Source organism: Callorhinchus milii, unplaced genomic scaffold (genome assembly GCF_018977255.1).
Source record: "Callorhinchus milii isolate IMCB2004 unplaced genomic scaffold, IMCB_Cmil_1.0 Scaffold1, whole genome shotgun sequence".
In the NCBI taxonomy this organism is placed as follows: Eukaryota; Metazoa; Chordata; class Chondrichthyes; order Chimaeriformes; family Callorhinchidae; genus Callorhinchus; species Callorhinchus milii.
The window spans coordinates 89,851,332-89,877,190 of NW_024704742.1; the positions used below are offsets into that span (position 1 = coordinate 89,851,332).

Genomic DNA, 25,859 nt, shown 5'->3' on the forward strand with positions numbered 1-25,859 from the left:
TTGAATATGTGATAAGGCGCTGCATCAAATGGAAGTATTATTAATCAAATGCATTATTTTTCCCTCCATTAGGATCTGCCTTCCTGCCCGGGCGTTTATTTATCTCACAGCCAATCAGAAGTAAGAATAACGGCAGCCAACGAGAGGATCAGGGCCATCAGCCAATCACAGACCAATACTCCCCAGCAGCGATGAACCAATCAGAGAGAGAGAGAGAGGGGAGGGGGGAGTCACGCTATCCAATCAGAGAGCGGAGACCGCGGTGGCAGGACTGTCAGCCAATGGGGTGTGGGAGGGAAATCAGGTTGACAGCCAATGGGAGGTGCTGGCGGTGGAGAGGCGAGGTGGGGTGGGGAGTGCGAGGGGTGGGAGCGAGAGAGCAGCCAATGGGTGGAGTTGGCGGGGATCGGCGCGCGCTGCAGTTTAAAACGGCGCGGAGGTCGGGCGCGCGGGGTGGCGGTTGGTAGTGTTTTTTTTCCCCCATAGAAAAGAAAGTGAAATGGCGGCGGCGGACGGCACGAACTGATGTCAGTGGAGGATAAACTTTAGTGCGGATTTCTGTAGATATATATATATATATTAAAAAAAAGGGAGCAACGGCCTGGGTCGGCCTCACCTCACCCTCACACCCCCTCACCCTCACACACACACACACACACACACACGCGCGCAGTGAGAGGAGGAGAGCAGCGGCTTCACCGTTTTAGTTTCGTTAAAATCCAGCCTCGGGGACCGTCGTCTCTGAGGCAACAACGAAACCGACGGCGCAAATGGAGGCGGCGGCGACGAGCGGCGCGAAGGAGCGGCTGTGGAGCGCGCTGCTGGCCCTGGGCTTCAGCGCCCCGGAGGAGGCGGGCAGACTGCCGGCGGTGCCCAGGGGCGGCGTGTGGAGGGGCAGCTCCCGGACCGTGTTCGGCAAGTGAGTCCCCGGGAGTTGGAGCAGTTACTTTTGCATCTCTCTCTCTCTCTCTCTCTCTCTCAGGGGAGGGGGAGGGGGAGGGGGGGCGGAGGGGGAGAAGCATTATTTCCGCCTTTGTTCAAAACAAACTTTTAACTTTAAGTTTAATATCGACTGAAGAGGTTCACCCCCCACACCCCCCCCACACACTCACCCCACACACTCACACACACACTCACCACACACACACACACACTCACCCCCACACACACTCACCCCCCCACACACTCCCCCCCACACACACCCCACACACACACACCCACACACACACACCCCCCCCACACACACTCACCCCCACACACACTCACCCACACACACCCACACACACACACCCCCCCCACACACCCACACACACACACACACCCACACACTCACCCACACACACACACACACTCACCCCCACACACACTCACCCACACACTCACACACTCACACCACACACACACCCCCACACACTCACCCCCCACACACACACACCCCCCACACTCACCCCCCCACACACACTCACCCCCACACACTCACCCCCCCACACACACTCACACCCCACACACTCACCCCCCCCCCCACACACACACCCCCACACACTCACCCCCCCCACACTCACACACACACACCCACACACTCACCCCCCCCACACACACACACCCCCCACACACTCACCCCCCCCACACACACACACCCCCACACACTCACCCCCCCACACACACTCACCCCCCACACACTCACCCCCCCCACACACACACACCCCCACACACTCACCCCCACACACACCCCCACACCCTCACCACACACTCACCCTCACCACACACTCACACACACTCACCCCCACACACTCACACCCACACACTCACCCCCACACACTCACCCTCACCACACACTCACCCTCACACACTCACACACACTCACCCCCACACACTCACACCCACACACTCACCCTCACCACACCCTCACCACACACTCACACACACTCACCCCCACACACACACACTCACCCTCACCACACACTCACCCTCACCACACACTCACCCTCACCACACACTCACACACACTCACCCCCACACACACACACCCCACACCCCCCCACCCCCACACACACTCACCCCCTCCCCCACACACACTCACCCCCCCCCCCACACACACCCCCACGGCGCGATTCTTCTGGATTTGTACGCAACTCTGTTGTGTTTGTTTGTTTGTTTGGATGACTTGTGCTGTTAACTCCCCAGTATTTCTTTTAATGTTTTTTATTATTCTAGAAAAAATGGCTTCCATTTCCTCCTCCCTCCAGACACACACACACCCCCCCCCCCCCCCACAAACAAATACACACTCATCTCCCAAATTTGTTTGTGAAGGAGAACTCCTTCTCTTGACTGGTGTTTCAGAGACAGATGACCCCGGCCCCCCGCCATGTTATATGTGCTGCAACGCTGGACAGCTTCTTCTGAAATGCTGTGCTCTTATGTCCAGCGCCTCCGGACAGAGAAAGGCACTATTAGAAATGTAATGTTGTTGTTCTGTAGTGGCAATTTGGCCAAAAGCAAAACCCTTACGCCTGCGCTCGCTGTAAGAAACACGTTTAATAATAATCCTTGCGTTTGGTATCATGGCTTCGAGACGTCTCAAAGCGCTTCACAGTATACGCTGTAAAGTGTAGTGACTTGTGTGTTTTGTGGGTGAAACGTGGCAGCCAATTGCACACAGCAGTGTCCCACAGTCGGTCGTGGGTTGAGTGACCGAAGTATTATTATGGAGTGATTGTTACCCAATGGACCAACGAGTGGGTTCCTACTTACTTGTTGGTAAACCGGAGTGTGTGTGTGTTCCTGCCCGGGAATCGAACCCAGGTCCTTTCATTTACAAGGCGAACAATAACGTGTTCCTATTTGATAAAGCGCCTTATCAAGTCATCGAGACATCTCAAAACACTTCACTGGATGTGATTGGCTGTATATTTTTGTGGGTCACACTTAAGGATCAGTGAAAAGCACAAATTGTTTACCAAGACCCTTCCCCCCCTCAACTCTTACGAATGGTTACTTAATACAAAACCATTGCACTGAAAGAAAAGCTGTCGCTGCGCTGAGTGCCCAGCTAGAGTACAACTGGTTAAAGGACGATTTGGAGGGCACGTTAGTTTCCCACCCTGAATTGCTTTTTCCCTCTTTACTGTTGTTTTCTGCTGCTTTACCAAATAGCTGTGTTTAATGTTTGACTGTGAATGTCAATAATTCGGCTGTAAATTGTGCCTTTGCCGACCATTCATACAAGTGTTCAGGAACCTTAATTAATTTTTTACCCACAGTAGTGTTGGAGCTGTCCAACAATCAGAAGTGTTGGACTCCTGTCTCTACCCACCCCACTCCCATTGAATTTTATGCTGATCTGGGAGTACTGTAGCTCAGTGGTTAGAGCAGTCGCCTCACAAGCGAAAGACCTGCATTTGATTCCAGGCAGTGCGAAATGTTGGGCAAGTTTCCTTACTCCACATGCCTCTGTTTACCTCGCAGTAAGTAGGAACCTGGTTGTTAGTCGACTGACTGATCGCTTTCCGGGGTAATAATTAATTCAAAAAATAATAATAATAAATTTGTCACTTCAACCCACGACTGTCTGTGGGACACTGCTGTGCACAATTCACTGCCATGTTTCGCCCATAAAATATACTGTCAATTCACTTTACAATATATGCGGTGAAGCTCTTCGAGACGTCTCAAAGACGAGATAAAGTGCGATATCAAATGCAAGGATTATTATTATTATTGCATTGGAAGCACTTGCCTATGTTGGTAGCAAACTTACCTCACTTGTACTAATCAGAAGCCCCATTTCAGAATTTTGAACTTGCCGAGGCTGACTCTCCAATACAGTCCTACAAAGGTCGACATTGTTGGTGGTCTGTCCTTCAAACGAGACAAACTGCAACAGTAACAACTTGCACTTGTATAGCACTCTCCACGCAGGGTAGCGCCTCAGAGCGATTGACAATGGTGAAGCCTGACTCTGAGCCGGGGGAGTGGGGAGGTGGCCGTAAGCGCGGTCGAAGAGGAAAGTTTTCAGGCGAAATTTGAAAGAGGGTTTCTGCAACAGAAACGTCTGGACAACAGACAAGATCCTGTCTTTTGTTCAGGTTGATGTTAAAGATCCCATGACACAGGTCAAAGAGAAAGAAATTTCTCCTGGTGTTCTGGCCTATGGTACCCTAGATAAAGCTTCATTTGCTTCATGGCTGTTTGTGGGACATTCTAGTGCACATTGTGTTTGCCTACGAATGGAGTCACATCCTTTTGAAGTAAAATCCTGTGCAACACTTTGGATGATTCAATATATAGAATACAAGCCTTATTACATATCTGACTATGGATGTACCAATTGACTTGCTTCTTTGTGACCCAGCACAAGGCTCTACATTAGAAGAACAGTATTCTGGAAATTGATGAAAACAATGCACTGTTTTCTGAGCCTTGTGACATACTTCACTTATGTAGAAGCATAATTTTCTGATGTTAAATATTGTGTTTCCCGGTATCAGTAATTTGGAAATTGTGACAAATAAAAGCAGGACTTTTCAATGATGGTCTAATACAGGGACTGCACACTTGCGACCTGCGGACTGCATTACGCACGAGTAGAATAGTCACGCAAGTTGGCTTCCTGGTCTAGAACACAGCCTGTGATAAATATCTTCATCTTTCTTCAATCAGGAATATGTTTGACAAGCCAAACATGGATGCATTTCAAACTGTGGCACATTACTTATTTGTGATGTTGGATCAAACCCGTTCCAATTCTCTATTCAGGTAAGCATGAGTGATTTTCACCTGTTTAATATCTACTTCTCACCCCACCCTGATTCCTCTGGATTTGTACTCAACTGTGTTATACTTTTGTCAATACACCAATATTTCTTTAATGTTGTGAAAGACCCATGTCTCCCATACGATAGGGTGGGTGTACGGATTAGAGAGCAGGGTAGAATGAAAGCTTGTCCACTGATGGAGGAAGTGACACAGAGGATTGCAGTGCAAGGCTGTCGAGGGGTTTGAAAGTGATGATGTCAATCTAGAATTTGATGCACTTCAATTAGTGGAGTGCTGCATCTTTCATTTTGATGGTCTTTGAACTGCTTTTACTTTTGCTTTATCCTTTTCAACCTTGATGTATCACATTTATATTAAAAAAAGCTGCATAGTATTTGACATTTAAGAGAAACATTTTAATTTTGTTCCCCTCCATTCTAGGGATTGCTGGCCTATTTATGATAAGAAAATGGCAGTTGTCTTTAGAAAAGCGTGTTATGAGTGGCTGAAGAAAATTGCGGTAAGTGGGACATTCCTGTCCAATTTCCAATAGTGTAGATTTATCAACAAGAAGAAGATTACATTTGTATAGCACCTTTCACGTTGGGAGGACGTTCCAAGGCACTGGACAGATTGCAGCATTTCAGACCCGAGCTGGGGTCAGGGAGGGAGAAAGGAGGGGAAGGGGGGTGACCGATGGCATGGTTGAAGAGGAGGGTTTTGAGGCGGGACTTGAAGGAAAACTAATTAAGAACTGAAATGGCAGCTTGTCAACTGATCTTCACTTTTTTTCATAATTTCTAGTTCATGAAACAATATTCCCTGAATAGACCTTTAATTTTTTATTTGTATTAAATTGTAGAACATTGTCTTTTGGTTCCCTAGCTGATAAATTGCATTATGTGAAACTATTGGAGTAGTATGCCAAAGCTGGTGGCAAACAAGCTTGACAATTCATTTCCATTACTGTATTTCAAGTTGTCATTTAAAAAAAATTGAACTTATCAGAAATAATAGTTTACTGAGTCGTTAAGGTGAACAAGTCTTGTTTATTATTTGCTCTTTGTGGGGCATTTTGATTTGGTTTTACACAGGCTGTTTTGTAGCTTACTAACTGTCTCAAGTGTGGTATTTGTTTGCCACTTTCTCTCCACTCTTGCCACCCCCCCCCCCCCCCCCCCCGCCTATCTATAATCAAAAGCTATACCTGAAGGTAATACAAAACATTGTTGTGTTGTCGTAATGGAAGGAATTCCATTTGCTATTGCTTGATGCTGGTGAAAGTTTGGGGTGGCCGAAGGCATGGTCAAAGAGGAAGGGCTTTAGACAGGACTTGAATGAGACAAGAGAGTCGGCGAGGTAGAGGGATTACGGGATAGAGTTCTAACGTGTGGGGGCCAGAGATACTGAATGCCTGACCACCAATGGTGGGGTGGGAAGTGCGGGGGACTTGAGGGAGCGCTCAGACTGATATGGGGTTTGGAGGTTGGAGAGGTAAGGGAGAGCAAGATCATGGAGAGCTTTGAAGGTGAGAATGAGGATTTTGAACTTGATTCTCTTGAGGGATGGGTAACCAGTGAAGCCGGGCAAGAATGGGTTGGTCTGTTCGCAGAGCCTGGTGCAGGAGAGGGCATGAGCTGCAGAGTTCTGAATAATCTGCAGCTTGTGGAGGGAAGAATTAGCAAGTCCAGCGAGCAGGCAGTTGGCGTAGTCCAGCTGGGACATGATGAAGGCGTGGATGATATCTCTAACTTGCTCGGCCCACCATCGGCATCTGTGCTTTTATCCCACTGCACCTCAAACTTCTGGAACTCCTTGCCCCCAAGGAGCAGGAGTAACCCATTCAGCCCCTCAAGCCTATTAGATCATGACTGATCTGTACCTTAAACTCCATTTACATGCCTTTGCTCCATATCCCTTGATACCCATACCTAACACAAATCCATCGATTTGAGTGTTGAACATTTGAATTGATCCACCAAGAATAACCTTTTTGTGGAGTTGAGATGCATTCATAGAAATGAGACCCATACCTATTGGTTATTGTATACTATTATTATGTTATAAAATTGTCAAATGATTTCATGTACTTGACTCACGGCTTTTTTCCCTTACAGGATAAAGTTGGAAGCACTTTTCCTCAAGTTGTGGCTTCTTTGTTTCTTTCTCCTGGAGGTCCTAAGTTTATTAATCTCATGTACCATTTTTCAAAATATGTGCTTATTCAAAAATATAATGAGAAAGCTGCAAGTAAGTAAACTTTTGTAAAACAATCTAATACAAGAGTATTGTTATATTTAATAATAATCCTTGCATTTGATATAGTGCTTTATCAAGTGCTGAGATGTCTTAAAGTGAATTGACATTGTATAAATGGAGACCATCTTGGTGAAAATTTACACCAAGGTGGCCTCCATTTATGTAATGTAGGTGTTTTATTTGAAAGTTTTGGATAAATATTTGCTCACATTCCAAAATAAAATTGTCAGGCTGACTCCTTTGAAAATGGTGGCAGTGAAATGTCAAATACCCTGTTGCTCATTTATTTTAGAAACAGGTTGGAATTGAATTAAAATCCTAACTGGGGCAATAATGGCTATTGGCCATTTTGGCTCCCCGCACGCTAATTTGTTTTTCACAGAGAGACTTCCCACTGTAAATGATCTCAAGGTGCAGCACCCACCCAATACAATACAAAATTAAATTTGTATAGCGCCTATCATGTCGGGAGGACATTCCAAGGTGCTGGACAGCCAGGGAGTTGAGATCAGGGAGAGTAGGAGGATGGCCAGAGGCGTGACTGAAGGGGAGGGTCTTGAGATGTGCCTTCAAGGAGGCAAGGGAGGCAATGAGGCAAAGGGAATGTGGGATGGAGTTTCAAAGGGTGAGGGGTCAGAGAGGCTAAAGGCCTGACCGCTGATGGTGGGGTGGGCTGAGAAAGGGACGTGGAGCAAGCTGCAGCCTGCTGAGTGGACAGGTTGATATGGGCGTAACAGGTTACAGAGGTAGGAAGGAGCAAAGCTGTGAAGGGCCTTGAAGATGAGGATTTTAAACTATCCTCTGGGGCATGGGGAGCCAGTGGAGTTGGGGGAGGTTGGGGGTAATATGGTCATGGAGCCTGGTGTGGGCGAGGACATGAGCTGCAGAGTTCTGGATGATCTAAAGCTTGTGGAGGGAAGAGTTGGGAAGGCCGACAATCAGGGAGTTGGCGTAGTTGAACCTAGATATGATGAATGCGTGGATGAGGGTTTTGGCGGCCTGAGAGGTGAGGCAATGGCGGAGCCAGATGATGTTGTGTAGGTGGGGGGAGGCAGAGCAGATCATGGCTGTGCTAGAAAGGACAATTGAGGGTCAAACACGATGCCAAGGTTCCAGACTGGTTTAGTGAGGTGGAGTGTGCATTCATGGAAGGTGATGCTGTCAGCGCCTGAGATATGGAGTCGCTGATGGGAGCCAATCAGGAGGGCCTCAGTCTTGTTGATGTTTAACTGTAGAAAGTTAGCTTTCATCCAGGACTTGATGTCTAACTGACATTCTGTCAGGACAACCGTGGTCTGGAGAGAGATAGTTGAGTGAACCTGCCCCCGTGTCTGCAGATAATAACTTATCCTATCACCCCCATCTTTGCCCAACTCCACTGGCTTTCCATCACACAGAGGATACAGTTCAAGATCCTGGTCCTCACCTTCAAAGCCCTCCACGGTCTTGCTCCCTCTGACCTCCTAACGCCCTACCACCCTGTTCGCTCCCTCTGCTCAGCGGCTTCTGGCCTGCTTCACGTCCTCCACCTTGCTCACCTCACTATCAGCGGGTAGGCCTTCCGCCACTGGACGCACCCTCTGGAACTCTATCCCGCAGTCCCTCCGTCTCACCCTCTCCCTCGCCACCTTCAAGACCCTCCTCTTTGACCGTGCTTTCGATCTTCCTGCTTCCCCTCCATCCACCCCGACCCTCAGCTCAGGTCCGCAACTCTGTCTGTCCAGCTCCTTGGAATGTCCTCCCGACGTGAAAGGGGCTATACAAATATAATTTTGTTGTAGAAGTAGGCAATTTTTTAGAAGCTAAAATGGATGACTTCTAGACCCATCAGTTCATTGCATAGTCACACCTGTGTAAGAAGCCTTCAAACAATTTGAAGTGAGTTGGTTAGGGAAGTGACTTGCTCCCGTTGATGAGACTCTGGCTTAACTTGTCATTCCCATCCTGGCAAAATCTCAGCCACTTCCCATGTAAAATGTTAATAAGGGACTAATCACATTCTTTAAGTACATACCTCGGACATCTTGTCCTATAAAATGGAGTCTTGTATTCTGTGACTGGTGTGGGCGCCTGGCGAAAGTGCATGCTCGGTTGGATGCATCGCAGAGGCCTCTGGTCTATTGGAGGGTTGGGTTGTGGCTTCCTGTCCTCCATCCACTTGCTCTGTACCAATATGCATACCTTGCAATGCTGTGGAGCAGTGAAATCTTTGTGGCCTTTTTAAAAATAGTTTTAGTCTGTGGTTTTGTGAAATGGATATTCGTGTTGCTTAGCACTTGTTAATCTTTTTCATACTCTTGTAAACTCCAGATAATTCTTTGCTTAGCCCTTTTCCCTCAGAGTGATGAGTTTTCTGGAGTGGAGAGTTGGGCAAAGGTCCTTCTGACCACAAGAGGGCGCAGTGAGCACGCAAATTGCACTTGGTATCCATTTAGTAGATAAAGGCGAATTGTTTACCATTCTTAAAGCCAGTTATCCGTTTATCCTAATTAACTATACTTTTTGGATCCTGCTTACCACATGTATCTCAATCTTCCCTGTCTACACAATGTAATTTAATTAATGTTCTACAGTCAGACAGTACTTCTTGCAGAGTAAGCAATACAATTCAAAGTGTTTATTTATTGTAGGATACTATATAAATGCAAGTCATTGTTACTAACTATTTCATATCAGTAAAAATAGCAAATGTCTTTTCCCCTTTACCCTATTGATGGATCAATTACATTTTGAGAGTGTTCCAGAAGCTGAATGGTATTTTGTTGTGAATACTAATTCCAAAAACCAATTCAGTTCCAAACCAAAGAATCCTGCAGTTCTGTAACTGTGAAACCTAGAAACACATTGTTTGAATATAGTAGCCAAACATTTGAGAGACCATTCCAATTGCTTCAGCCAGTAACATTGCTCAGCTTTGTAAGGGTTGCACAGAGAAATTTGGTTAATTGAACAACAGATTATTGAATAGAATTTAGAAATCCCAAACCATGTGCATGCCTAATCTAAGAATATAGATGGCTAATTGAATGCCCGCTGTATGAATAATTTAGTTTATTAAAACAATCTTCCCTGTGATCATTTGTATATAAAAAAATGATCTGAGTCCCATATCACTACCTTGTACAGTGAATGTCATTGTTGTCCTCTCCTCCTTCCTCCTCCCCTTGCTTCACTCCCCAGAGATGTTGCTGTCGATTGGTTAGTTGGTTAGTTTTAAGTGCTCTGAGACGCTAACCCATGTGAAGGGTGCTGTATAAATGCAAGTTTATATTAAAAAAAACACAACTCATTTTGACTAAATCATTTTTAACTTATTTTGAAGTTTAACTAAACACAACTTATTTTGCCTTTCGAATTAAAGGCACTCTGGACTCGGATGTGCATATATAAGATTTTTGAATATATTCATCATTTATTTCTGCTTTGTTTCCTTTTCTTTAAAAAAATCCAAGCATTGCATATAGATGTGCAAGTTGGGCCATCTGTGAGGAAGCAGTTTAAAACTGCCAAATCTCTTCCAAAATCCTGTGTGAATATCTGGTTGCCTGAGAGGGTGTAGAGTCTGTAACCTTGGCGCTTTTTTCTCTTTATCCTGATTTTAATATATAATTTCGAAACCTGGTTGTTGTCGATTGGCAGATCGCTTTTCCGCAGAAAATAATCCCTTTAAACGAATAATTAATTTGTGCCGCATTTCACCCACAAAACATACAGTGAATTCACTTTGCAGTATATTCTGTGAAGTGCTTTGAGACGCCTTGAAGACGGGATGAGGCACTATCCTGTAGCCTCGCTGGTGTCCCCCTCCCCCCACCTCCAAAATAACACCTAGTTTATGTTAAAGAAGTAATTCATTTTTTTTGCAACAATCTAATATGTGTTATTTCCTTATGTTTAGTTTTTATCAGCTAATGTAGGTTGGTAATAAAATGTTTCTCAACAGCGCCAATCAACTCCACGCAATTTTCCGCAAAATGAGTAAAACTCCCTACAATTTTAGTAATATTTCTGCACATTTCTATTGGCTTAGGTGATAACTAAAGTATGCTTGTTTCTAATTTTGACATGTGTGCTTGTCAATCAGGTTTTACCCAAGGAGAGAAACTGAAGTGGGGTGGGAAATGTCGGACATCAACGTATGCATTATGTTACTAGTTTGTTGGTGGGCGTTACGTTGTATTTGGAGGCATACGGGCGTGGAGTCCTGTAGCTCAGTCATTAGAGCACACGCCTCGCAAGCAAGAGATCTGGGTTCAATTCCCAACAGGGCAAAATGTTGGGCAAGTTTCCTTGATCCACATGCCTCAGTTTACCTAGTAGTAAGTAGGAACTCGGTTGTTAGTCGATTGGTGAATCGCTTTTCCAGGGGTAATAATTCCTTCAAAAAAAAAATGGGTCACTTCAATCAACGACTGTTTGTGGGACACTACTGTGTGCAATTGGCTGCGTTTCACCCACACTTAACAGTATATTCTGTGAACTGCTTTGAGACGTCTTGGAAGACATGATAAGGCGTTATATCAAATGCAAGGATTATTATTCTTCAATGTTGGAGAGCTGTTTTTCCGGTTGGTAATGTGGAGATTGCATGAATGCAAAATTGTGTGTATACACAAAAATCTGCATGGAAAATTGATTGGCACATGTGTGTATGCTGTAGGTGAGTTTATTTACAAACCAAGACTTGTAGATTAAAGTTTCGCTGTTGAAACATGCCAGTTGATTGGTCCATGTTGCGCATGATAATTTAGCGAGATAACTTGATTGACAGATCTTGTAGGTTGCTAACTTTCTTCTTAAACAAAAAGGAAAGAATTCCTGGCTACCCATTGAAATGAGCGGAAAGCAACAAAATCTCCATTTGGCAGCAATGAAAAGTTGCATTGCAAGCAACCGTTTTTTAGAAGGAATTCAGAAGGAAGCTTTTGTTGTTGGGGAGTATCAAAAAAAGGAAGAGTAAGTATGTTGTATTTAAATCCTTTTACCATTGGCAGGAGAGCCTTCAGCCACTCGATTCCCAATCTCTGGAATTCCATCCGCCAGTCACTCCACCTCGCACCCTCCTTAGCCTCCTTCAAGTCCCGCCTCAAGACCCTCCTCTTCGACCATGCCATCGGTCACCCCCCCTTCCCCTCCCCTCCCTTACCCCCCCCACCCCAACCCCGGCTCGGGCCTGAAATGCTGTCCAGCGACTTTGGACGTCCTCCTGACGTGAAAGGTGCTATACAAATGTAATCTTGTTGTTGTATCCCAGAATTCTATTTATTGGTAATAACGTCGCTTTCATGTGAACTAAGTTATAGTAGAATATAAAGGTATGCTTTCTTTGTTGCACTTGTATTGAAGCAAGAAAAAATACAAGACAATGTTACCTTTGTTTAAATGAATTTTTAATAGATTTGTTTGGATTTGTTTCTAGATTATTGGTGAAGGAAAATAAAATTTTAAGGAAACCGAGTTCTGAACAGAAACATTGTCTGGAAAAGTAAGATTTCTACTTTTTCATAAGCACTATTTTGGGATTACTCATTGCTGGACCTCACTTAAATGTTTTCTCTTTGACCGTGCCTTCAGCTCCCCTCTCGACTCTCTTCCCCCTCCTCGCTCCCTCCCTTCCCTCCCCCTGACCATTTCCCCCCTCCTCGCTCCCTCCCTTCCCTCACCCTGACCATTTCCCCCTCCTCGCTCCCTCCCTTCCCTCCCCCTGACCATTTCCCCCCTGCTCGGGTCATGACCCAACTGTGGAGCGCTTTGGGACGTCCTCCTGACGTGAAAGGTGCTTTATAAATGGAATCTTGTTGTTGTTGTTGAAGCATGTAGATGAGGTACTTCAAATGCAAAGGTTTTTTTTTGGTCAGATGTATCCCACCTACACATGTAGATTCCAGAGGCATTTGTTGGAATGCAATACACACTGTTTCCCTGGAAGGATGCATCCTATTTACTAATTTCAGAAAGTATTTGGTCCAAGTTAGCAAGAGCCAAGGCTTGGGCACCCCAGAGTGTGTGTTTGGGTACCGCTGTAGTCTTTAACTAACTAAAACCACATAGCCTGCGATTTGAGAGCACTGCCTGGCAAGCTTTCCTGATGCTTGTGCAGGTAGGACCACCCTACTTGTTAAAGCATTGGCTGCCAGGGTTAACGAGAGCTGAGTGCAAAGAGTCCCTGCTCCTGGTGCTTGGTCTGCCCTTCCAAGTCCTGCTGGTGAGCCAAACTAGTTGTTGCTGTCATCAGCAGTGCCCTAGAGCAGCTACAAATGTAAGTGAACCTTACGACAGACAATTTGCCCATAATACAATGATGATTGAACCTAAGTGAGCTTGTTTTTATTTCTAATTGTGCAATACGAATTGTCCACAGGAAGCATTTTTGTTTCCCCACCCACCTGTCCCTTACTTATTGCTTTTAAGTTACTAGTTTGTGTCTGCTTCCATTTGAAAAGACCAGCTCCTTTTAACACTTGAACAGAATTTGATTAGGTGCGTTTAGCTTCAGATGAAATCACAATTGAATTATTTGCCCTAAATCAACTTTAAATGTTGCGGAGTAATTAATCAAATTAACATTAAAAGTAATTTCTGCCACATGGATGGTGAAAGTTCCTTTCTCATCAATAGAAAGTCAACTTAGCTCCATTGATAACAACGGCTATGGGTTCAAGTTCCGGTTTGAGGACTTTGAGCTCCATGGTCCAGTCTGAACTCGAGTGTAGTGTTGGGAGAGCACTGCAGTGTGAGAGTGTTGAAGAATGTTTGACTCCATTGGTAAAAGGAAGGGATTTTTCTCCTGGAATTGATTTAAAACGTCCTCAGATAAAGTTAATTGCTGTTAGTGGACCATTGCTGTGCACAAATAGGCTGTCATGTTTGCTTATAAATAAATACATTCACTTATACTTCACAGTAACTGCTGTGATGCACATTAAGGCATTTACACTGAATCAATTGCAAGAAAGCTTACTGGAAGACTGATCCAAGTGCATCAGTTGCCTTTTATTTCTCCTATGTGGCAAATGCTCACGGTGGCTATTTGAATATGGGAGAAATGATACCGGGGCCTGTTCTGATTGGCTGACATTATGGATGAGATCAGTTGACTTAGCAAAACCTGAGGTTTGCCCACAAGGTCATTGGATATTCTTTAAAAATCTGTTTTGTGTTTCCAAGATTGTTTTACTTTTTTTATTTCTGTTAGGAGTTCCTGTGGAAATGCTCAAGAACAACTTATTCAGAAACAGAAAGAGGTTTGTTCAAACTTGTGTATTTGTGCATAATTGTATTTACTCCAGAAATATTTTTGAACAAATTGTGCTGACTACTTATGACAGATCCATTGTCCGAACATGTTAAGAATCATTGGTATATAATTTATGTTTCTAAATCTTTATTTTGAACTGGCAGGCCAAGAATAATTAGAAAAAAGTTCCCTTTCCTAGTTTAAATTTTGTTTCAATCGATATAATGTTTGAATGCATGTTATAATGTACATTATGTGGTTTATCTAGTCTTTTGACAGCAGGGAATGGGGAGGTTTCTTTGTTATAGAGACCAACAGATGCGCTGAAATTCAGTTAAAAAGCAAATCTGTTTTTATTGAGCTATTATTGAAAATAAGGAATATAAACACGGGGCAATTCTGCTATACTCCTTGGTAAAGTGGAGCCACTTAGCACAGGTTTTTTTTGTGAAGCCATGGTCACTGAAAGTGTGGTATACTTCTGCTTTCCTGTGTTTTTTAAAAAAAAAACAGCTGGCTTCTGGTTATTCAGAATTGCTGCTTCACCTGAGCTTGAAGTGCTCATGATATCAGTGTGTAGAAATGATGGCAGCAGCTTCCAGTGCTCAGCAAGAGGTCAGCTTTTTTCCCCTTTTAACAAGACATCTGAGATATTGAATCAGGACAAATAAATGGGTTTTGTCCTTTACTATGCGGGAGTCTGCCCTAATATTTTTTTGCCCAGTTAGTGGTTGGTAATTTTTTATTTGGGCAGTATTTCTAGATATTTTTCAATGCATCTTGTTTTCAGTTAAATTTAAGGTTTGTCTCTTCCTCCCAGCTACAAGCGATGTGGAATGTGGTAATGGATACACTGTCTCAGTTGGAAAGAGAAACAGACGCTATAGAGTCTATAGTGAAAGGGAATGCAAACCGATATACGCTTGATGGTACCAATGCCGCAATAAAAGTACCAAGACGATTGCTTCTTAAGGCTGAAGATGAAATGGATCAGGTGAGTAGTTTAGTCTCCTACGGCTGACCTGTTTAATCAAAATATGTTTATTGAATACAAGTTGCTATGCTGAACAATGGGGTGGATTATTTGACATTTGTGTTGGATGGGCTGCTTTGATAGATATTGAAAATGTCTTTATGAATGCATTTAAGGGCATGTGAAGTATTTTTGTGCCAATCACAAATGTAAATCTGTTACAAGTGAATAATTCCAATTTTGTAGCAAGTTACTGAGTGAATTCCTTCTGTAAAACATGTCCTTTTTGTAGCACTTTTATCTCAAATGTTTTTCTGTTTACAGATTGGCAACCTGTATGAGGCTGGTAAACTAAGCATGAGAGCAATAATCCAGCTATGTAATTCGTCCCTCAAACTTTGTGAAAAGGAGTATCATCAAATTGGTACTGTAAAATTGGGAGCACATCATGATTACTTGAAAAGGGCGACAAAAATTCTGAAATGCGAACTTTCTGAAATGGAAGATAAAAGGTATGTGCCCTACCCTGGTATGGATATTTAGAATTGCAATTCTAATTCTCTGTCATGCTAATATGAACTATTTGCAAAGAGTTTCATCTTCATGTCACATTGAACATTTCAGCAAATATTTGGAGGTTTGGGGCATGGGGTGGGAAAGCAATGCCTGGTCTGAAGTATAAATGCTAAAACTAAGTATGAAGGCAAGGTCTCCAGGGAAATGTTAATGGTAAGCTTCAATAATGTTATTATTTACTGCGTTTATTTACTGTTTATTTATTTACTGTGGTAAATTGCTTGAAACTTTTGCTACTTAATATACAAATGTAGGTTACATTTTCTCAACCATGTACTCCCTTGCACCTTCAAGACCCATCTCAAGACCCTCCTCTTCGATCGTGCTTTTGATCTCCCTGCTTCCACCCCTGCCCTCCACCCTCCCCTCGTTGTTGTTTAATATTAATTTAATATCATTCCTACTCTGTTCTATATGCGGACCTACCGGATAGGAGAGCTGTAGCTCAGTGGTTAGAGGACTCACCTCGCAAGCGAGACCTGAGTTCGATTCCCGAAGGGTGAAACCTTGGGCAAATTTCCTTACTTCACAAACCTGATAATAATCCCTCAAGAAATAAAAAAAAACAATTTGGTCACTTCAATTCATGACTAGTTGTGGGACACTGCTGTGCGCAATTGGCTGCAGCATTTCACCCACAAATAGTCAATTCACTACAGTATATTCTGCAAAGCACTTTGAGATATCTAGAAGATGTGAAAAGCATAATATCGAATGCAAGGATTATTATTTCTGCCACAGTGTTGAAGTACTCACGCAGTTTAATAGCACAAGCTCAATAATTGCAGTTACAGCTTTTCACCAATCACTGAGGCAGAAAGCTAAGAAGACTATCGTATACCAAGTTGGGTTCAGCAAATCGGAATTCTGGTTATGTGTAATTACAATGCCTGGTACTGGCATTTTTCAGCGCCGTCTTATTTTAGTGCCGGTAACGACATTGTAATAGTTTGAATTCCCATATAGGCAATTTCTGCTCACAAAATTTAAACTCATTCAAAGTCTATCCCTGGTCACTGAAGGCCAAAAAGGACTGTGAGGCAGAGGCGTGCGCTGGGAGAGTGGGCTGGCAAGAGTACACAAGGACCGCAGAAAATTATTGTAATTTTTCAATTTTGGGCCTGATCCGGAAGGATTGAATTCTGGATGTTTGGAGTCCAGTAAGCCAGGGTTTACTGTATGGCTAAAACCTTGATGAGTAGTGTCGTGATCAGCAGCTAATTAATTCTGAATAGGTTTGCAATTAAACTAATTGGATATAAACACCCCGCAACGTTACTGATCAAATATAGCTGATCACTGGAAATAAGCACATGAACTGATCTTTACACTAAATATTCTTGTAACAGCCAGAAGATAACAGAAATCGTTGTCCCTTCTATAAAACTCTCAATTACCAAGATGGAAAATGCCTGGGATAAAAAATGGGAGCAGTATCTGAGCAGAACTGGCTTTTCTCCTGTGAAGAAAAAGTATCCTGTAAGTAATAACATCTTACTAATTTTGTGGGGAAAGGGGATTATTTGTGCACTTAGACAAAACTATTTTCTGCCAATATATTGCTATTCTAATGTGTATAATAATGACTGTTATAGTTAATTTGTTCTGACGAAGGGTCGTGGACCCGAAATGTTGATTCACTTTCCTTTCTCCATAGATGCTGCCTGACCTGCTGAGTGTTCCCAGTGACTTCTGTTTTTGTTTCAGATTTCCAGCATCTGCAGTGTTTTGCGTTTTGTTTATAGTTAACTTCAGTGTTTGAAATAGCTACTTTTTTTTAGCTCTCCAAATGGTTTGTTGTGAAGAATGCTAGCTTATTAACCATAATGTTACTAATTGATGTGTGCTTAGTCAGGTTAAACATAGGTGGAAAATGGCATGTTGAAGGCTTGTTTCGGGGCAGGTGGAGCCATACAACTTAAATTCATGAACAATAGCCTTTGAGACAAATGGCTGATGACTTGCAGTTGTGCTAAAGTTACAGTACTTCAAAAGTTTCAGTACTTTATGCTTTTGACCATTGATCAAGAAGATGATTTAGATGAGGTAAGATATGGGAATTCTGAACACATCTGGCCATTTAATTAAACATGTAATCTTTTATAGGTTCTTGATCTTCTTCCGGTCATGCCAGCATGGTCTTTTGAAGCAGCTTCAGAAGAAGTTTACAAAAACAGCGTGTTTTGTTCCTATCCTGCATTGCTTCCTGGTAAGTTGTGACTACAAAATTAATTGTGCAACGTGTAGCAATTCCAAACACTTTGTTTTCCTTCAAGAATTAGGTTTTGAGATCCAGTTTGCATCTAGAACAGGGATGGTGATCTTTAGTTCCATTTTTATTGGATCAATTCCAAAAATTGGTACATTTTAATGATGTTGGCCCTCAAATCTGGCATATTCAATCCTTGCCTTTTCTACTCCCTTACTAATTTCTGAGATGCTCAACTTTTTAAGGTTTTAACATTAGCTTTAGGACTACTTTAATGAAATTGTAATCAATTGTAAGATTTAATATTTGTTTTATTTTTCACAGTGGGAGGTTAAATGCTACTTGACAGTGCGATGGGTTGGGAAGTGATTGATTTTATTGTTAGCATTGCATGGTTGAGTTTTTTTAAACAAGAAATCATCATTCATATTCATTCATACTGTGGATCTTTAAAGCGATAGTATGATCTATTTGCCCTGATCACTTCTTGTGCTCATTGTTTGCCATTCTCTTTTCTGACTTTCCCTATTTGTTGAAATATTACTTTTAAGTTGTAATTTTTTGTATGTATCGAGAATGTAGAGGAAATTGGACTAAATACAATACAACCTTTTGAAAGACGTAATTCAAACTTGTGTTATTTAGAGAATGACTTGTATTTTCTAAACAGTGTGGTTAAATTTAAGTTACTAACATTGAAAATATCTTATTCAAACCTGCATCATTTTGGACATTCTTTTGACAGTTTCTCCTGAAAAAACGAGAGCAAGAGATTCAAAAAAAGATGACTATTGTATAACTAGCCTTTCACAGAGGTTTAGTCATCAAAACTCATTAAAATCACTCTTCTCTCAAAGGTATGTTGTCTTGTATCCCAGCATTGTTTTTAAGAACAAATTTATTTGTGTCAGCAAACTGCTAAAACCATCCCTGTTTGCTTAAAGAATTGAGAAGTTTGATTTTTTTTCTTTCAAGACGTTTTTCCTTTTGAGCTTAGAATGTTCAAAGTTTATACCCATTCAGTATGTCCATTTGCACAAAGCTATAGCTTACAGGATCTGAAATCCAGCCGCAACTGCTTAAGGATGCTGGCTCAATCGCCTATTCACTGTTTTGCATGAAACTAAACCTAGATCCTGAATATTCCAGAGATGTGTCCTGTGTTTAATTGGTTAACCATTGGCAGATGGGCCTTCAACCACTCTGCCCCCACCCTTTGGAACTCCATGCTGCAGTCCCTTTGCCTCTCCCCCTTCCTTTCCTCCTTCAAGACTCGTCTCAAGACCCTCTTCTTCGACCGTACCTTTGGTCACCCACCTTCCCCCACTGCCCTCCATATTCCCCGATCCTGACCCCCAGTTCAGGTCTGAAACACTGACTGTCCAGCGACTGTGCAATCCTTCTGACTTGAAAGGCCCTATACAAATGTAATTTTGCTGTTGTAACCTCAAAGCAGGGCAAGGTTTGCAGTTCCTTAAGATGTATATTAGAAACTACGGTAACTTTATTAGTGTATTGATTCTCTTTGCTCAGATCTTACAAAATCCAGTCACTAGACTTTACAGTAAAATTGATTTGAGGCGTCTTAAAGTGCTATGGTGATATAATCAAATGCAAAGATTATTTATTATTCTTGTATTGGGAGGCTGATACGCAATTGGAGCCAAGTCTACTCCAGTTGTCGCTTATTTCTCCCTAGAGTAAAATGAGCCTTCTGATGACCGAGTCGAATTGAGAGAAATTGGAGCGGACAGATACGAGGCTAACATTATTATTTAATAGAAGTGTTGTGCTAACGCAGAAATCTGATGTTATTCTAAAAAAAGCTATTGCAGTAGCTCAAATATTTGTTGCATTAGAAAAGTTAGTTAAGCAAAGCTTATTTTGTGCAAATTCTCTTTGGACTGATCTCTTCCAAAGGAGTATCAATGCTGAGGACTTGATTTCTGTATAACTTTTTTCTTGCATAGACCGAGGCAGTCACTCTTTGTTATTGGTGATTTTATGTACCACCCGCATCTTCAGTTATGCAGCAGGTTTTATTCTTCTTGGAAATAATAAATTCATGTTGAATTACACTTTGTTAATGTACCAAATAGTGCAGGTCTGCTAATATCCTTGCATTTGCTATTGCTTCACACCATCTCACGGGGTTTCACAGTAATTACTCACAGTACTAAATGTATTTGTGGATTAAGGCAGCAGCTATTTTGTGCAGAGTAGTGATCCACAAACAGACAGGGTCTATCAATTTAATTAGAGAATTCTTGGGCAGCATACTGGGGAAAAAAATCACTTTTCTATTTGAATAATGTTCTTCCTTTTATGTATTCTTCAACTGTTGTAATTTCTTATTCCAAGCTTTTAATCTTGCAGGTTGATTGCACATCCTGTAGATCCAACAGAAGAGCGTTTTCAATGTCTTATGGAGGTAAGCAACGCATCCTCCACACTACTTTGATTTTTAATGGTTTAAAAACAGTTGCATAACATATTGATTGTGTGGTATCAATGAACCCATCTATGCAATGATCTATATTAATCCTGATGTAAAAATTAATTCTTAGAACATCACTGAAATGCCAGTTACAAGTTCGCAGCTTCATGGATATGAACCTCTGACTCCGTATTTGAAAGAGATGGAAATAGAACAGAAGGATGAAACTCCACATTCAGTGTGCTTGAAGAAAACTAAAGACGCTCTTAAGAAAAGAGATGATCTGTTTCAGAAGGCGAGTGATCAATTGGCAGAGGAGGTTAGTAAGCTTATTGTTCTTTGTACGCAAATGAAACAAAATCGCTTCCTCAGTCCTATTGTGACCACCATTCCTGATAATTCTAGATTAAATAGCTTAACACAATGGAAAGTACAACGTTTTGTGCACATAATGCTGCAGACAGTCTTAAGTTTTTGATTGGCTGGGGAGACTAGCAAGGAAGGCAAATCCTAAATGCAATGAAAAGAGCTATGTCAATTTGGATCTGGCATCACTGAAAATCTGCATAAATTATACGCAGAAATGTCTCATAAATAGCCATGAAGTTAGTGATCAATTTTCCTGAGGGATTGTTGACCAGCACACTTGGAGAAACTCCCTTTTCTTTTCAAGTTGTGCCAAGGGATATTTATCATTCACCTCAACAGGCAGATGTGACCTTGTTGTAATATGTATCTGAGTAGTGAGGATAAACAATTTTTTCTCTTGATGCTAGGTGTAACTTCATTATTTGGTTAGACTATTTTAATTCCATTGGTTCTTGTGCCTCTATGAATCGGTTTCAAGATTGAAGTACTCATCACTGAATGAATTTTTATTCTACAGGTCGCCAATGCAATTGCTGCTGATTCACCTCAGTCATCTGAGCCAAAAGGTATGGCGCTGGACAAAATATTTGAGTCTATATTGACGGACCCCTTTGTGACACGAGCAGAGCTACCGAGAACACCAGAAAATTTGAGTAAGTTCAAGGGACATTCTTGTTGAATGTTTTACTGACACTTGGGACTTGTTAAGTTACCTTTTTGTAATACTGAGAAACTAGCCAAATGTTCCCATTAATTTAATGGTATTTCTTTGAACCGTTTTGCCATCAGAAGAATCATTGAAACTTGCGGCACAGAAGGCCATTTGATGCACTGAGTCTGCACTCTTACTCAGAGCAAGCTGTTCATTCAGTTTCACTGCTCTGCACTCAAGCCTTTAGCTTTCATATCTATCTACTTGCCTCTTGAAACCCACAATGGACTCTGCCTCTACCACCTTTCTTGGCATCCCAGCAATTCTCCGTTTGTAATTTCTGCTTAGTACACAGTACAAGAAATCATGGTAGGAACTTGAAGCCAATTGGAAATTGTAATTAAACGCAATGAAGACTTGGAATCATCCAAGAAAAAAATTCTATTGCTTATTACTGATCCTTTTTCAAAGCTATACTGATGTTTTATTGTAATCGTGTTTTCTGTTTTTACTCATTTTAAATGCTTACNTTTTTTGTGTTGCGGCCCTAGTTACAGACATCAAGATGTCCTGGAGATGTGCAGTTCAGGAGACTGAGCGTGAACAAGAGAAACTCCTAAATGAGATGCCATCTTCACCTACAACACCTGATGATTGTGGCGAAATTCCTATTTTGTTGCCAGAAGAGTCTCCAACTCCCACATCAAAAAATGTTTCCGATTGGCCTACAAATGAAGGAAACATTTCCCTGAATTCTGCTGAAATTCTGGATACGAAGCAAAGTTGTTATAATTCACCGGATAGAAAAAAGGTGCCATCGGTGTGGTCAAGTTACTGTCTTTTGGATGAGAACACCTCATCTTTTGAAAAAGAAGTGATTAATTTAGGATATCTCTTGCCCAAAACAAATGAGAATGGGAATAGGAACGTGTTTCCCAAAGCAGATGTTGAATGGAGGAGCAAAGCAGTGGGTTCTTTAGATAACAGCAAAGGATCAAACATCTGTTGCTCGGGCCTTGGATCAGAAGATATATTTGATTATTTCTCTTCTGGCAGTACATGTAACTATGCAGATCATGAGTTGAGTAAAGAACCCACCATGGCTTTCAAACCTCAAATGTCAGATTCTGGGGAAGATTATGCCTGCAAATTGCTTAAAAATAATCTTGCTAGAAGTTTAATTTCAGGAAATGAGGCAAATCCTGACCAGTGTTTTTCATTTTTGAACCTTACAAAATCAAATCTGAACTCTCCCATTAAGAAGGAGAAACTGTCAAAATGTGTTGCAGTGGAAATCTACAAGAAGTTTGCAGCTTTTGAGAACTCTGGATCCTCTTCGTCTCTTGGTACAGAATCTGACTTGCAGGATACATTGCCATGGAATGAATCTCAAAGGCTTTCTGGTGATGGTGAAGATGGTGGAATTTTACAAGAGACCATTCCAGATGAGCATGGAAATGAAAGTTGGAACAGTCCTATAAATGTGAATACTGATCAAGTCAATACTTGTGGGACATTCAAATCAGACCTACAAGCTCTACAGAGTAGATATAATCGGCTGCGGAAGACTTGTTTGGGTACAAATACTATATATGGTGCAAACCAGGAGCAATGTTTAACTGAAAATGCTGAAGCAGTTCAATTTGATAGTAAAGATGAAAGTGAATTAGGGCTTGATGATGTAGACTATTATGATAATTTGGGGTCAATAGATAAACGTGATTCTGTGGATAAATGCTTCTTCCTGGATCAGAATTTCTTGAGGACTCCTTCACCAGTATCTTCACAACATCAAATTCCATCTCTTGGTTTATTTCTATTGAATGACTCTGTTCCTGAAGATGAATTTTATAAGATCCAGCTATTAGAGAGTAAGTATAGGGATTTGCTTTTAATATACAATTAGCACTGTTCAGCAATAAATCATTTAATGTTATTGAAGGTAAGTGGAACTTTATTTTGGGGTAAGCTGTCAAATCCTATTTAGAAGGAAAAGGTTCAAACTGCTGCTGGTTGGGTTATTCTCTGAATGATGGGTACATCGATCAAAGGAATCCTTATCAGCGCATTTGATATAGTGTTTGTCTGGCAAGGAAGTAAGCTTTAAATTCTTGAAATGCAGGGAGGCAAGTAATTAGGAGTTTTTTCTCTCTTGACTTCAAATGGTTGATGTACATGAAAGCATGTTTTTATGTGTGGAGAGAATATGGTTTGACTCACTAAAGTGCAATTCTAGTGTAATCCTTTTTCTATTTTCTGTAACACAGTAATGGTTAAGGGCTAGAAATGTTGCATATAGTTTTAACTGATCAACTGAACCACTTGATGTCTTCCAGTCCCAGATTCCAATCCGCCATATTGTAAGAGTGCTAAGTACACTTGGTCTGGTCATTCAGAATATCAACTTTATTTAGTGTCTAGTATGTCACAGACCAGGAGTAAATGGACAATGCATTAAATGTGTTTGGGAATCAATTTCACATTCACTTTGGGGCATTTAATTTTATACTAATACCCCTTAGCTATACCCTCGCGCACCGAGTCAAATAGCCTGCTTACATCTAATAATGCGTTTCTCATTTTAAGACTTTGTCGTGCCTTCTCAGTCATTTGTTTTCTGAAGAGATGTGAATGAGCTGAGTATTCTATACAACTTGCATTTATATGTGGAGTCCTGTAGCTTAGTGGCTAGAGCGCTCGCTTCGCAAGCAAGAAACCTGAGTTCTATTCCTGACAGGGCGAAATGTTGGGAAGTTTTCTTATTCCATATGCCTATTTACCTAGGGGTAAGGAGGACCCTGGTTTTCAGTCAATTGGCGGATCATTTTTCTGGGGGTAATCCTTCAAAAAAAAGCATAATAATTTGGTCACTCAATCCACAACTGTTTGTTCATGCCTAGGGTTACCTAGTAGTAAGTAGAAACCTGGTTATTAGTTGATTGGTGGATCATGTTTTCGGGGTTAATAATCTCTATAAGAAAAAAGGTTTGGTTACTCAATCCATGACTGTTTACGGGACAATGCTGTGTGTCTAATTGACTCTCAAAATTCGGCCACAAAATATACAGTATAATCTGAAATGCTTTGAGAAGTCTTGACATGAAGAGGTGCTGTACTTCCCAGTACTACATTGGGATGTCAACATAGACTATGATCTCAATGTCCCAGGGGTTGCCTGAACTCACAAACGTCTGACTTGGAGGTGAAAGTACTATCAGACTTCTATAGGAGACTTTCATATAAGAAAACATCAAAGTGCTTCACAGAAATTGAGTGGGAGCCCCAGCTGGATGGGTGAATGATGGGGTGAGAGGGTGGTGACTGAGTGCAGTGTTTTCTTTCCCGAAGTCTTAACATTCAAGAAAGTAAACCATTTTCAGCCATTAGAATGCTTACTTATTACAAGATATGGGTGATATTGCACGTATGCTATTGTGTCAGTACAGTAATTCTAATCATTTTTGTATAATTTATTTCAGAAAAAGAACCACAAAGGAAGTGTACTTCCAGCTGTGAAAATTCTGTATATGAAGATACTCTTCCAGATGGAGTGGAACAGTTAATAAACTTTTGATGCACTTAATTTGTACATATTGTACATTCTAATTTACATAAGGTAGTGACTAATCACAGTATTAAGAACATTCCAATACCTTTAAATCTTATGAACTTCATCTTTGAGGACCTTTTCACTTCTCTGGTTCAAATCAGCCAAGATGGATGAGTACTTTACAAATTCCTTATCCGGATTACCAAGGGCCTAAATAAAATCGTTTGTGACTTATTCTGTTCACTGCATGGTCCTCTAAGGCACTGATCTGCCCATAAATTAGAGATAATTGTTTTTTTGAGAAATAAGAGAATCAGTGGGGTACAGTGGAGGCTGTTTGGATTAAGGCATGCATCTAGGGCAGACTGTTTTACCTAATTTGATGCTGTATTCTGGCACTATCTAGAGCAAGTGGAAATGTTCTTTCTATTCCTTGATGTTGACATTATTTGCCTTAAGCAACAGATTTGTTCCAAAATTAACAGTCTTCTGGTTAGCCTCTAATTCACTCTTGAATTGCTAAACTATTGTTTTTATCTAATTGTACGTATCATTATGCTGTTTGTAATAAAGTAATGTAATATGGAAAATGACTCTTTATATGCAAAGAAGAATTACTGCATTCTAACCTCCTTTTTGTATATCTGAATACTCTGGCTTCTTGTCCCACTAAGTTTTATTTATAATTGTTAAGAATCCATTGCTCAAGTGTTTTGGGTGAAGTGTATTTTGGTTGCAATGGATGATGCAAACCGATACAAAATGTAATTACAAAATACATTCTCACTAGACAGAAATCTGTTCCTAATTAGTTCAACTTCAATTGGTCTTGAGTGTGA

General features: G+C 41.6%; 1 protein-coding gene and 1 non-coding gene across 2 annotated transcripts; both read left to right on the top strand.

Moving 5' to 3' along the window:
• The first annotated feature begins 672 nt into the window (after positions 1–672).
• haus6 (HAUS augmin-like complex, subunit 6) lies at positions 673–25,605 on the top strand. The gene is made up of 17 exons (XM_042333016.1): positions 673–919; positions 4,663–4,758; positions 5,200–5,278; positions 6,876–7,008; positions 11,826–11,973; positions 12,437–12,502; positions 14,213–14,261; positions 15,075–15,248; positions 15,552–15,739; positions 17,153–17,282; positions 17,910–18,012; positions 18,758–18,869; positions 20,389–20,443; positions 20,580–20,768; positions 21,336–21,471; positions 22,022–23,341; positions 24,950–25,605. Exons 1-17 carry the CDS (start codon positions 771–773, stop codon positions 25,042–25,044), a joined length of 3,222 nt encoding a protein of 1,073 aa, XP_042188950.1. The 5' UTR covers positions 673–770; the 3' UTR covers positions 25,045–25,605.
• Positions 19,652–19,783, top strand: LOC121850786. The gene has a single exon (XR_006085759.1).
• Positions 25,606–25,859: the final 254 nt, after the last annotated feature.

Coding starts and splice junctions, on each gene's coding strand:
- haus6 (XM_042333016.1), top strand. CDS start 771: ATGGAGGCGGCGGCGACGAGCGGCGCGAAGGAGCGGCTGTGGAGCGCG. Junction 12,503..14,212: donor CAGAAACATTGTCTGGAAAA/GTAAGATTTCTA, acceptor TATTTCTGTTAG/GAGTTCCTGTGGAAATGCTC. Junction 20,444..20,579: donor GTTTTCAATGTCTTATGGAG/GTAAGCAACGCA, acceptor ATTAATTCTTAG/AACATCACTGAAATGCCAGT.